Source organism: Bactrocera tryoni, unplaced genomic scaffold, assembly GCF_016617805.1.
Source record: "Bactrocera tryoni isolate S06 unplaced genomic scaffold, CSIRO_BtryS06_freeze2 scaffold_25, whole genome shotgun sequence".
Taxonomy (NCBI): domain Eukaryota; kingdom Metazoa; phylum Arthropoda; class Insecta; order Diptera; family Tephritidae; genus Bactrocera; species Bactrocera tryoni.
The window spans coordinates 22274309-22289578 of record NW_024395977.1 but is presented as its reverse complement, the minus strand read 5'-3'; the positions used below and the strand labels follow the sequence as shown (position 1 = coordinate 22289578).

General features: G+C 35.5%; 1 protein-coding gene across 1 annotated transcript in view; it reads right to left on the bottom strand.

The window, feature by feature from the left end:
• LOC120780525 overlaps positions 1-6477 on the bottom strand; it is a 67527-nt gene extending 61050 nt beyond the window's left edge. Inside the window, exons 1-2 of the mRNA XM_040112791.1 lie at positions 6174-6477; positions 5995-6120 (exon numbers count right to left, since the gene is read on the bottom strand). Coding sequence (XP_039968725.1) covers positions 5995-6120; positions 6174-6317 — 270 coding nt within the window. The 5' untranslated portion in view covers positions 6318-6477. The remainder of the gene's footprint in view (positions 1-5994; positions 6121-6173) is intronic.
• Positions 6478-15270: the final 8793 nt, after the last annotated feature.

Below are 15270 nucleotides of genomic sequence, written 5' to 3'. Positions count from 1 at the left end.
GTGGTCAAAAATGGATACTAAAAATATTAATTGCCTTTTTTTTACGACACTTGAAAAATTACCTGAAATTCATGCTTCTAGACCAGAATACCCCCTTAAAAGAAAGTGTGAGTGCGGCCTTTAAGGTGAGTTTTTGTACAAATAGTTCAATTTTTGAACTTTAAATGCAAATATCTCAAAAAGCATAAGTCAGCGGCAATTATATTTAGATATAGATATTCTTGATCTGGAGGACCTCCTATATCCGTACATACCACATTGGGGGTTGCCATTCTAAAATTTACCCGACGATTTTCTAAACCCCACTTTAGCGCGATTTTAGCTAAAAAAAATCGCGGGGTCGGCTTTAGTATACCATCCCAGGATTTCGGGAATAGAATGGGTATGGTCGGATAGAGGAGATTCTCCAGATCACGAATATATATGGTTATAGCCGCAGGAAGCTTATAGTTTTCGAGTTATTCGCGTTTTAAGTTGAAAATTTGCAATATTTTAATTACATATTTTCGATATATAAAATTAATTTTGCACTTATATTTTTCACTTTTATATACGCTAACACATCACTTATTCATTTGCACACATTTATTTTATATAATATAGTGCAAAAATAGCTTTTAATAAACATTTAAATTATTGTTGAATTTGATTATTTAAGAATAACAAATGAATTACAAACTGTCATATAATCAGTGTTACCTTATCGACATAATTTGTAAAAATAAATGTGTCAAATAATCAGTGTTACTATGGTAAAATATTTTACAAACTAATTTAAAAAAAAAGATATAAAGAAATATTATACCCTAAATACAGGAAACATAATCGTTGATAAACATTAAAGAAAAATATAAAAAACTTTAAGTGGCTGCCAATGTAAAAATGAGTTCTACGGGAGAAAAAAAATGTATATACCCGGTGTTGGACCGACCAGGGTTATTTTTTTTGAAGCGCGGCCGAAGGCCGCCCACGCAAAAAGGAGTTCAACGCGAAAAAAATTTGATACACCCCGGTGTTGGACCGACTAGGGTTATTTTTTTGAAGCGCGGCCGAAGGCCGCCCACGCAAAAAGGAGTTCAACGCGAAAAAAATTTGATACACCCCGGTGTTGGACCGACCAGGGTTATTTTTTTGAAGCGCGGCCGAAGGCCGCCCACGCAAAAAGGAGTTCAACGCGAAAAAAATTTGATACACCCCGGTGTTGGACCGACTAGGGTTATTTTTTTGAAGCGCGGCCGAAGGCCGCCCACGCAAAAAGGAGTTCAACACGAAAAAATTCTGATACACCCTGGTGTTGGACTGACCAGGGTTATTTTTTTTGAAGCGCGGCCGAAGGCCGCTCACGCAAAAAGGAGTTCAACGCGAAAAAAATTTGATACACCCCGGTGTTGGACCGACTAGGGTTATTTTTTTGAAGCGCGGCCGAAGGCCGCCCACGCAAAAAGGAGTTCAACGCGAAAAAATTCTGATACACCCTGGTGTTGGACCGACCAGGGATATTGTTTTTTATAGGTTGTTGATTTTCGTATTTGGGGTATAATCTGTTCCCTTTATTTCATTTAGTTATTTTACAAATGATGTCGATAAGGTAACACTGATTGTATGACAGTTTGTAATTGATTTGTTATTCTTAAATAATCAAATTCAACAATATTTTAAATGTTTATTAGAAGCTATTTTTGCACTATATTATATAAAATAAATGTGTGCAAATGAATAAGTGATGTGTTAGCGTATATAAAAGTGAAAAATATAAGTGCAAAATTAATTTTATAGATCGAAAATATGTAATTAAAATATTGCAAATTTTCAACTTAAAATGCGAATAACTCGAAAACTATAAGCTTCCTGCGGCTATAAGCTATATTCCTGATCTGGAGAATCTCCTCTATCCGACCATACCCATTTTATTCCCGAAATCCTGGGATGGTATACTAAATTCTTCCCAAATCGCGGTTAACTTGTTAATAAAAAAAAAAGAAAAATATGGAAAAAAAACTCCACCGAGAAACACATCACCTTTAAAACGCATATCAATTTTTTTGTTTCAGATGATCCGGTAACGAGTTGTATTGTTCACCACTGTTTATCAAGGCCCTTATAGAGATTCACTTATGTATATACTTCAAAAGTTGTACAACATGTCATTAAATTTAATAAAATTATATTACTCAGTCCGCCGCAAAAAACACTAAACCCCCCCCCTTGAAGTGCATAGAGGTGGAAGGCTGCGGAAAATAACCGAACCAGAGAATAAGGAAGTCATTCGGGCGATAAAAAATTACCTTTTATATCCATACAACGTCGAGCTGTGCAAGTGCGATTTTCATGCTACAGAAGTGCAAAAAAGCCATATATTTCTTTAAATAACAGGCTGGCATGACTGGAATATCGCTAGGATGCACATAAATTGGACCATTACCTAAAGACGAACTGTACTTTTTATTGAAGAATCGAAGTTTAATATGAAAGATTCAGATGGACTGAAGCTGGTAGGCAGACCGAAAAGACAATGCCTAAATCAACGTTATACTACAGGCATGAAACATGGTGGAGGCAATATACTAGTGTTGGGTTGTTTTTCAGGGGATGGAATAAGGCCAATTCATCATATACATAGTATTATGGTCAAAATTAAGTATAAAATTATTTTTCATAATATTATACTGGCGCATGCTGCAGAAGAAATGCCTTTTAAATGGATTTATCAACACGACATCGACCAGAAACTCACTGCTATTTGTGTAAAACAGTGGTTTGTTGATAACAGGATTGGGTTTTTAAAGCGACCCGCATAATCACCAGATCTCAATCCCATAGAGGACCAATAGGAAATTATAGATGGAAAAATCAGATGTGAGAATTGTAAAAAGGAAGGACGCTTTATTCATCCAAGTAAAGGAAGCATTAAAAGCATTTCCTGCGACACATTAACTAAATTGAGTCGATGCCTCGCCGATGTGCCACTGTATTGAAATATATGGCACAATTCCGATTTCTTTGGCGCCGCGATTTGAAGGTACCGTTGGAAAGAGGAAGTCCTCCTGATTAAAAAATATATAGGGTTATAGGTACCGCAAACGCTTAGTTTACGAGATATTCGACCTTAAAGTTCAAAAATTCCCAAAATTCGAGCATTTCAACAAGCTATTTTACCGCATTAAACACACTTTACTCACATTTTTAACTTCAAATTAATTAATTTAAACTATAAACTTTTTAATAAATCCACATTTTACACTTTTAACAGTTTTTTTACCGAAGAAATCTTTATTTTAAAAATTACATTTTACACTCGTAGTGAACATCATGTGTGTGCTAAAATTACGACGAAATGGAGCGCTGCCATGTGATAATAAGGAAATTCGCTGAAATGCCTTTTTTCCCAAAAATTCCTCTATCCATTCATATGGATATGTTCTTTATTTAATTTAATAATATTATATAATAATATTATTATATATAATATTTAACCATTAAAAATTATTATTATTATATAATAATATTTAACCATTTTATAATGAAAACTCAAACTTTGTTTGAATATTAGTGCAAGATAACCAACAAATATAACCACTTCACAACGGAACTCAATATATTTTTTTTATTTTAACGCAGAAAGGAGTACTATGCGAAAGTACTTCAGTGACCCCGGGTATTCGCCCGACCAGGGTTATTTTTTTAAAGCGCGGCCGAAGGCCGCCAACGCAGAAAGCAGTACTACGCGAAAGTACTTCAGTCACCCCGATATGATATAAATTTTACAATATTGTTATAGATTTTTACTTCTTTATTTTTATTAAACATAAATCGCATATTATACATATACATACATATGTATAGTATATATGTATTCATATATGGAACAAGTTTTCACAACTCAATATTATAACTTGAAAACTGTTGGAAAGTATTTTTTATTATAATTAATATAGAAAAAAGAATCACGCAAAAGAACAAACAAAGAAAAATTGTTAAGAATCCTACAAATTTGGTGTTTGAGATGTGGCAGCGCTCGTTTTCCTCATAATTGTAAACAATCTAGCCTTTGCAACGATGAGTGTTCTAAGTGATTTTTAAATTAATAAATATAGGTAAAATATTACAAAATAAAAGTGAAATGTGAACTTATTTCAATCTTTAAAGTGTATATTTAAATATAACAAGAGGAAAATGTTAAAAATCTTAGAGAAACATAGAGAAATAACATGTTTTCTTAGTGCAAATTTTTGAAATTTTAAACGTGAATATTTCAAAAAATATTAGTTATTTTTACATTATTTTTGGATATTCCTCCTCTGGAGAAGTTACCCTATCCGCACATACCCCATTTATATGGAAATTCGTTTTTTTTACCCCGCCGCCAAAGTAATCGGAATCGTGCCAAATATATGCACAACCAAATATTGAAAGACATAAATTTTTCAATCATAAAATTATTTTGGGTAAAGGTTCAGGAGAGCGGCTTTTCTGAAAACGTGCACCAATTTTCACGGGAAATGTCTTAAAATACTCGTTTTTAGTTTTACTTTACGAATATGTTAGGCGCGAGCTTTTAAAAACAATATTTTCTTTGTTTTAATAGAAAAACATCGTATTTCCCAAAATCAAAAATTCACGTTTGCACTTTACACGCCTTTAGATGTTAACAATATATTTTCTATCAATTATATACACGTAATTATTGATGTTCTTTAATTAATTAATTAGAGAAATGGTTTTTATTGTTATTTTTATAAAAATATGTAAAACTTCACAATCACTTCACTTCAACGAAAATGGCAAGGTTATGTTCGAAATTATGGCATCGCTGTTGTAAATTCGAATCTATTGATTTATGCACTGATCGTTTTCGAATTATCGATACTCTTAATATTCGGGTCTGAACGAGAATTGGTTAAAAGGAGAAATACATAATAGAAAAATTTATAATTCATTATTATTGCAGAAAGAAGAAGAAGTTGGACACAGAAGAATTATGAACGCCGGGGTGTTGGACCGACCAGGGTTATTTTTTTTCGAGCGCTCGAACCAATTTTCGTTCAGACCCGAATATTGAGAATATCGATATTTTAATTTCTTTTTATTTTTCCAATTATTATTATTTTCCTATTACGTATTTCTCATTTTTACCAATTCTCATTCAGACTCGAATATTGAGAATATCGATATTTTAATTTCTTTCTATTTTTCCAACTATTATTATTTTTCTATTATGTTTCTCTCATTTTTATCAATTCTTGTTTAGTCTCTAATATCGAGAGTATCCATATTTCGAAACCGATCGGTGCTTGTATCACTAATTCCGAACAGTGATGCCATTTATAGCGTAAATATCGTGCAAAATCATAATTTTTGTTTTTACTACAAAAAAAACACAAAAATAGATAACGCGCCGTATATATTCGTAAATTGGAATTAAAAACACGAATTTTAAGACATTTCCCGTGAAAATTGGGGCACGTTTTCGGAAAAGCCGCTCTCCTGAACCTTTACCTTATTTTGTGTTTTAGTTTTGTCTCACCACATTTTTGGAATTTTTCATATCTGGAATTTTATAAATTTTTTTAATAAGTTAATTTGTTTAATTTTTTCTAATTCAAAAAGAAGAATGAATAAACTAACTATAAAACTAAATTTTATACCTAGTTTATATAATTTTATTAATTTAAAACCGGCAAGGCAGATTCCGTGCTTTAGTTTTGTCGTACACTGTAGTTATAGTTCTCGAGATATTTGCGCTTAAAGTTGAAAATTACCAATATTTGAAGTATAGTAAAATTACATTATTTTTCTGGAGAACCTCCTGTATCCGACCATACCCATTTTATTCCCGAAATCATGGGACGTTATTCTAAAGCCGACCCCTCGCTTCCATATCTATATATTAATTATTGATCAAGAGAATCCCCTTTATCGGCCCATACCCATTTTATCCATGAAATACAGGCACCGTATCCTAAAGATTCCCGAAGTTTTTTTAACAAACTTTACCTTTTTGATTTTAGGAAAGTTGCCTTGTTTTATTCGCGTTAGTCTCATCAGCAAGTCATAATGTTGTTCCACTCTTCTTAAACATGTCTCACATATAGTTTTAGGTAAAGGATCCGTTGGAGAAATCTAAGAAAATAATAAATTTAACTATATAACACAAATTCTACTAGCAAACTTACGGTAATTGGCAGATACCCGTTAATCTTTTCTACTAAACATAATTTCCTGCCCTGATCACCATATATATGTATTACTATTCTGTGCATTTCAGAGCAAAGACGACAAAGAAATCCAGATATGCATGCTCTATCAATGCTACCCATTATAAGAAGGAATTGAAATCACAGTTATACTAGTAGTACTATTCATTAACTTTATTTTTTCCCTCGTTGAACTTTATTTATAAATCTGAACCAACTTTAATATAAGTAATCTCACTTCTCTATATGCACTGAACTATTGATAAGAAATCACTATTGTTGCCGTAAAAGACAGTAGTAACCGGGACGTTACACGATCAAGAAATTCCTTTCCAATCGCAATACACTCACATGATGTTACATCGCACTCTAACTTTTTCAACGTGCAGCCATATTCTAAGGAAACCTCACAATGGGCTTATGAGGTTATTCTTGTTCAAACTACACAAGAAAAAACCCCAAAACACTCACCACATGAGGTGAAAAGCACTTTGCTGTAACCAGCTATTTTACAAAAAAAGAGTGAGTAATTCTTCGAATCTATAAAATTTGGTGCATATATACTAGCTTCATTTGTTTTTAGGATCTCAAAATATAAAAGAACAACTCAGGAGTTACAGAGTATTATGTCAACATAAATATCTCTTTACCCACATATGGGCACGATTCCGATTACTTTGGCGGCGGGGTAAAAAAAACGAATTTCCATATAAATGGGATATGGGTAACTTCTTCAGAGGAGGAATATCCAAAAATAATGTAAAAATAACTAATATTTTTTGAAATATTCACGTTTAAAAATTCAAAAATTTGCACTAAGAAAACATGTTATTTCTCTATTTTTCTCTAAGATTTTTAACATTTTCCTCTTCTTATATTTAAATATACACTTTAAAGATTGAAATAAGTTCACATTTCACTTTTATTTTGTAATATTTTACCTATATTTATTAATTTAAAAATCACTTAGAACACTCATCGTTGCAAAGGCTAGATTGTTTACAATTATGAGGAAAACGAGCGCTGCCACATCTCAAACACCAAATTTGTAGGATTCTTAACGATTTTTCTTTGTTTGTTCTTTTGCGTGATTCTTTTTTCTATATTAATTATAATAAAAAATACTTTCCAACAGTTTTCAAGTTATAATATTGAGTTGTGAAAACTTGTTCCATATATGAATACATATATACTATACATACATATGTATGTATATGTATAATATGCGATTTATGTTTAATAAAAATAAAGAAGTAAAAATCTATAACAATATTGTAAAATTTATATCATATCGGGGTGACTGAAGTACTTTCGCGTAGTACTGCTTTCTGCGTTGGCGGCCTTCGGCCGCGCTTTAAAAAAATAACCCTGGTCGAGCGAATACCCGGGGTGACTGAAGTACTTTCGCGTAGTACTGCTTTCTGCGTTGGCGGCCTTCGGCCGAGCCTTAAAAAAATAACCCTGGTCGAGCGAATACCCGGGGTGACTGAAGTACTTTTGCGTAGTACTCCTTTCTGCGTTGGCGGCCTTCGGCCGCGCTTTAAAAAAATAACCCTGGTCGAGCGAATACCCGGGGTGACTGAAGTACTTTTGCGTAGTACTCCTTTCTGCGTTGGCGGCCTTCGGCCGCGCTTTAAAAAAATAACCCTGGTCGGGCGAATACCCGGGGTCACTGAAGTACTTTCGCATAGTACTCCTTTCTGCGTTAAAATAAAAAAATATATTGAGTTCCGTTGTGAAGTGGTTATATTTGTTGGTTATCTTGCACTAATATTCAAACAAAGTTTGAGTTTTCATTATAAAATGGTTAAATATTATTATATAATAATAATAATTTTTAATGGTTAAATATTATATATAATAATATTATTATATAATATTATTAAATTAAATAAAGAACATATCCATATGAATGGATAGAGGAATTTTTGGGAAAAAAGGCATTTCAGCGAATTTCCTTATTATCACATGGCAGCGGTCCATTTCGTCGTAATTTTAGCACACACATGATGTTCACTACGAGTGTAAAATGTAATTTTTAAAATAAAGATTTCTTCGGTAAAAAAACTGTTAAAAGTGTAAAATGTGGATTTATTAAAAAGTTTATAGTTTAAATTAATTAATTTGAAGTTAAAAATGTGAATAAAGTGTGTTTAATGCGGTAAAATAGCTTGTTGAAATGCTCGAATTTTGGGAATTTTTGAACTTTAAGGTCGAATATCTCGTAAACTAAGCGTTTGCGGTACCTATAACCCTATATATTTTTTAATCAGAAGGACTTCCTCTTTCCAATGGTACCTTCAAATCGCGGCGCCAAAGAAATCGGAATTGTGCCATTTATTCATACTTAGAGAGAAGTAAAATGTACAAATACCGTAAGTTACATATTTACTGTAATAGACAAATTTATATATATATATTAGATGCGTATTTAGAAGAATAGTTCCTCCATTATATTTCAATAAAATAATTGCAAATTTCTTTAAAAATATTGACGGCATGTGGATAGGGCTGTAAGAAAATATACCCTCGCGAAAGTACAAAAAACGAAAACGCTGTCGTTGCAAAATGCTTTTTATTTGTTTTCTAAGATGTGGCAACGCTCGTTTTCCTCATAAATAAATTACAAGTCTCGTATGTGCGAGACTTGTAATTCTTCAGTTTTGCACACGTTAAATTATTTGTTACTTTTGTTCAGAGAGTGGAAATAATGTAACACATCGCTATTAGATGTTCAATGGTTTTCTCGCTCTGACCAATTGCAAATATGACATGCTGTCTTGTTCTATGTTACGTATCTTGTTAGTTATCTTTTGTTTAATAGAATGATGTACATTTGTTATCAAATTTCTTTACAGTCTGGTACCCCGCATCTCGACAGACAAAAGTTTATGGCATACTAACGATGAAATCTATTGTCATTGCCTATAACTGTATTTGGGCATTTATAATCATAACATATTCATTTCTGCATGTTTTGACCTCTTGAACCGTTTAAATTTTTATAAAGATGAAAAAATTTATGTGGAAAATAAAAAAAGTGGAAATTCACCATTTTTTTACAAAATGTATTTCTTGAACAAAAAAAAAATCATATCTTAAGACATATAAAATTTTATTACAATATTTATATATTAGAAATTAAAATATAAATTTTTTGATAAAATCCACAAGCAATACAGTTAGTATCTATAACATAATTTTTTTTCTGTCGAGATGCCCCGTTAAAAGTGGCCATACACAACACACATTTGCGTTCGATCGGTATGTGTGCGACTGCGGTTTACTAGTGTATGGGCTTGTGCGCATACCAATCCATGTTCGCGAAAATGTTTGATTTTTTACGATCGGTGTGCATACAAGTATTCGATTCGTACTGCTCGCTAAAGGTGCACCTCATTCGGGACCACGCCTAATAAGTAATATCTTCCAATATTGGACTTGCGGAACAGTACGGCTACGTACTAAACCCTTAACTCCGTCATCCGCAGCTTTATGGACCGCCGCTAAGCATTACATCGCAGGGCCAGCTTAGCCTATTTGCTCACGTCATGAGCTCGGTATTTGCGACTCTAGCTTCACTGCTTCTTCGGTGTTCGGCTCTTCTCAGCTCTTGCAGAATCAGAGCTGTCGTCCTCTCCATGGCAAACCATACTCGTCTCTTTTGCAACATATGATTCACTATGTTATCAGGTGTTACCCGGCCTGCCACTTCTATCTCCAGGGCTTGGCGCTCTGACGTAAATCTCGCGCAGTAGAAAAATATATGCTCCGCATTTTCACTATTGTTACCGGAGAAAGAGCAAGTAACTCCACTGTCATAACCATACATCTGCAGGTGCTCTCTGAAATATCCGTGTCCTGTCAGAAACTGCGTCATGTAAAAGTCTGTCTCGCCATACTTTCGTTCCACCCATTCTTGTACTTTTCCGATTAATCGGTGATTTTGCCATTCCCAGATATAATGGCAGCGGCTCCATGAGATACCTTGCGGAATGCGCTAATAGTTCTAATTGCGCTTAGCCGGAACACTGATTGTGCCATTCTTACAAATGTTTTTTGCATAAGTCCCTTGAACAACAGTGCTCTGCTGCTTTGTTTTGGACCTCCTATGTTGGCCATAATTCTTGTTAGGGTCGCATTTACATGGGCTGCTTTTTGCAGACTTTCACAATATGAACTTTGTAGCTCAGTCTCGCGTCAATCATTACACCAAGATACATTGGTGCTGATTGTGTTGTAATGCTGTGTCCGTCAATGTTGAGGGAGATATTCTCTAGTTTTTTTTCTGCTTGTAATAAGCACTGCTTTCGTTTTTTGTTCCGCGAGTTGAAGTTTTGAGCTATTTAGCCAGAGTTTTATTTTTGGAACCATCTCACTAAATATCGTCTAAATTCGGTAGAGTTCTTTGGCCACCATGGTTACCGCTATATCATCGGCGTATCCGATAATCTGTAGTTCTTTAGGCAACGGGAGGCGTAATATTCCGTCATACAGGACATTCCATAAGAGTGAACCCAATACGGAACCTTGTGGCACACCACCAGTTAAAGTATACTCTTTTGGACCCTCGTCTGTGTCATAGAGCAGCAGCTTTTCGGACAAATAGCTCCGTATGATGCTCAACAAGTAAGTTGTTATTTTTGTCGCCTGTAACTATTCTTTATTGCCGTACATCCATCTTTCTCCTTCTATGGTATTTTCCGCAATACCTGTGAGCTTCTTAATTGCGTCAATAGTTGAGCGTTTTTTGCGGTAGCCGTATTGGTTATTTGATAGGCTGCAAGCCTCCCCTTCTAGGTAACTTTCTAGTCGGGCACAGATAATCCAATCCAGCATCCAGAACTAGGTTCCCCTGCTGGTTTATTTGCCTTCTGTAATAGCACTAGATGTTGCATTTTCCATATCTTGGGGAAAATTCCTTCTTACAGGCATCGTGTAAAAAGCTCCACAAATGGTTCTGATTTATATTTCACTGCAAGCTTTAGGACCTTGTTCAGCATTTCATCCAGACCTAGTGCTTTGGTATTGCCGAACCTTTCAGCAGCTTGTAGCACTTCGAGATCATTTACTGGTGCTGCATCTGTGGGCTCTACTTTTTTGAGAAGTAAACTTCCACCTTCTTGGCTTTGCTTAGGAAATAGCGTTTCTACCACATTTCTTAACAAACAGGGACAGGTCGGTGCTTGCCCCTTGCCTCCTCCTGTCCTTCTCATTACTGTCTTATATGTCTCTCCCCATGGGTTTTCATCTACTTTGTCGCATAACATCTTGAAGCAAGAAGTTTTGCTCGCCTTTATCGCTTTTTTGAGGTCATTGCCCTTTCCTTCGAAAATTTCTCTTAGCCTCGTACAATCGCCGCTAGCTATGCAACGTTGAAATCGGCGCCTCGCCTTGTGGCACTCGCTTCTCAGTAAAGCGATTTCATTGTTCCACCAGTATACCGGCTTTCTATGGGCTATTTGCTTCCTTCTGGACATAGCCGCATCGCAGGCTTTGGATATGTGTTCTACCAGCAGTTTGGCTTGGAGTTCTACATCAGTATCTTCCTTCAGGGTATCGTCCAACATAAATTGGAAAAGGTCCTCGTCAAGTGTTTTGACCCTCCAACCTTTGGACTGCACTCTTTGGCGCCAAGTAGTTCTGCGTAGTCCTTGCGTGGGTTTACTGATATTTATTAATATAGCCAGCTGATCACACTGGGTATATACTTATATCGCTTACCCGCCCGTCAGTTGATTGAATTAAGGTTCTGTTAGCAAAGGATAGGTCAATAATGGAGCTACGTCCATTCTTTTCAAAGGTGTTCTTTGTCCCTGTTTTCAGCAGGACAGCGTCTAGCACAGCGAAGGCTTGAAGCCCTTCCACTCGGTAAAGTTACTTTGCTTCTCCATTCTATCGCCCAGGCATTGAAGTCCCTCGCAATTATGTTTGGTATAGTTGTCGTTGGATCTTTCACAAGTTCGTCAAGTATTTTTCATGGTCGTCAAGTTGGATACTTAGCGGTATGTAGCAGCTGCAGAAGTTGATCCCATATATTTTCAGTCTTGCGTAATATGCCCTTTCAGTTAATGGGTTGTGCTGGAACGTTTTGTATCCACATGCCCATATTGCTACCTTTATTGTGGTATCTGAGATCCACTTGTCAGTCGTTTTATTTTTGCATTGTTCACAAATTATTGCTATGTCAATACTATATTCATATACTGTTTCCGTTAATAGCTCCTGACCCGCCTCACAGTGGTTTAGGTTTATTTGCAGGATCATAAGGTGAAATGTTTTTACTGCACGCTGCTATGTTAATGGGACATTTTCGGCTGCCTATTTGGTGTTCGTTGTTCGCTTTTCCCCTCTCTTTGCACGCAATGCAAAAGGTATTATTAGTACAGGATTTCGCCAAGTGACCCTCTTCTCTGCACTTTACAGTTGAGATTTCTCCCTTATCCTGCAGATTGTCCAGCCGATCTTAATCTTCGGGGCCTGTAGTAAATATTTTGCTTCTTGCGCAGGAAGACTTATCACTGCTATCTAGGTGCCCGCGTAGGCCGCTCTGATGGTTTTTATTGCTGATACATTAAAGAGGCAAAGTTTTTAATTTCTGATCGGATTGCTTCCGCTATGTCTTTTTGTGTGGTGATATCGTCCAGGTACCGCAACTCCACTGTGGTTTTTTGCTTCAATGTTTTGATTTGTGCCTGGTCGCCCAATATACTGCTTATCTTTATATCCTTCGGTGCTTCCTGTTTGCTCCTTCCTTAGTTCAAGTAGAATCTCTCCTTTGGCTGTCGTTTTTATCTCGAGACATTTTGGCTAACTGTTCGAAGAATGTCTGCGTACGTCATTTCACTAACTTTTGCAATCACGATAGCATCAGTTCGAAGAAATTGTGTCGTGCCTGCATTCTTCTCAATCTATTTTTCTGTGCCCTACGCTGAACCGTGCCCGTTCTTTCTCTGTAGTTTTTTTCGCTCTAGCATCTTTAGGATAGCTGCCTTTGTCCTCACTTGTCAGATCGACTACCGTTCTCATCGATAGCACTTCATGGCCGGTTTTAGTTTTTTTTGGGCGTTCTTCTCCCCATTTGCTCACGTGGCCTTTTGGGTGTTATTTCGACAACCTTTGTCTGGCTTGACACATTATGCTTTAATTCACCCAGTCGGGCGTGCTCCTCGTGTGCAAGAGAGGTCGGGCCGAAATAGACAGGAACGGGTGTACCCTCCGTGACGATGCCCCTACCCCAGTTTCCTGAGGCCCATGCATGATAAGGGGAAACACCTATTTTTAAGAGGTGTATGTATGGCGCAATATCTCATTTTTCTCATGTCGCCGAATAGGCAAGATCGCGGACAAACAATTTCCCGCTTGCTTGTTGGACATATTCACTGTGTGAAGAACGAACGCAAAATGGATTTGTATGTCATGTATGGCGAAACGATTTCATACAGATTGAATGCATATGTGTGTCGTGTATGGCCCCTTTAAGGGTAACAAATACTTTCCTTATACCATGTTTAGACCGACATTTAATCACACGATTTCGGTTGTTGAATGGATTATCCCACTAATCTTAAAAATTTATCAAGATTTCGCCATACAAAAATGACAGTTCCAAATCACTTCATTGAAATGATTTGAAACTGATCCACGCTTAATCTCTCTGTGCGACTCTGATTTTGCGCAATCTACTTGTCAGCACTGGAAATCTGTTACATTATCACAGCTGATTTATAGTGCCCATACACGAGCACACAAGTGCGTTCGATCGGTATGAATTCGTTTGCCCATACACGACACACAAATCCATTTTGCGTTCGTTCTTCACAGAGTTAACATATGCGACAGGCAAGCGGAACATTTCTTGGAATTTATTTCTAATGTAGCATTTTTATCTATTTCATTGTATTTCGTTAATAAGTTATTCAAACTTTTATTTTTCTTACACTAAATATGTATATGTATGAGCGTTTAGGCAAAAAGCGAAAACTTTGAAGCGTGATTTCTCGGTTTTTAATTTTTACGATTATTCTTAACTGACGGGCAGGATAGGAAAAAAACTAAAAGTCGTATGGAATTAGGGCAAAGTTTATTATCATTGACATAAAATTATCTTATATTTAAACTAAAAAAAATATTAAGAAAAGTCAAGTTTTAACATATTTTTAAACAGCATAAAGTAAAATTCTTTTGATCAGAAGCCACTATTTATTCAATTTTTAATAAAATTTTAAATTTTACACATTTTTTGGAATTTTCTTAGTTTAACTAGAAGATAAATTAATAAAAATATTAATCTCTTTAATTTTTGTTTCCGATAGAAATTGCGACCTGCATCCTGCCCGCCGTCCGAAAAATGTACATGCGAGATGCATCGGGTAATTGCTTCCCAAAGACAGAATATCAAAGATTTCGTATCCAAAAAATTTGTGAAAGATGTTCAAATATATAACTATAAAGCCTAGAAATTTCTCTTCAATCAATTATTTCTTTCCCTCCCAAACAAAATCCTCAAAAAAATCGATTTTTTGAAGCCTCGAAAGCAGGCTCTCCCCTTAACACTTGCCATTGTCCGCGATCTTCACTGTTCGGCGACACGAGAAAAATGAGATTTTGTGCGCCGACAACGCCATACACGATAAACATGTTCGCGCACCGATCGTAAAAAATCAAACATTTTCGCGAACATGGATCGGTACGCGAACAAGCCCATACACGATAAACCGCAAGCGCACACATACCGATCGAACGCACTTGTGTGCTCGTGTATGGGCGCTTTTAGACACAAAGGAAAATATGTTAACAAACAAATTTTTTTTAAAACAATGAATCTAATTTCATCTGAAAATCGACTTAACAAATGAAAAAATGCATCCATTATTTCTATTATATGGAAAATATTAAAAAAGCCGTCTTTTTATTTCAAAATACTATATGACAATCTTTTCTTTTGATAAATATTAAACGATGTGAATTCTGGAATGACAATAACAGCTGGTTTTTGATCTTTCTAACGGCAGTGAGAACACTGTTGGGTTATGAAATGCTTAAATCTACTCTAATCTTTTAAATTTTCGGTCTG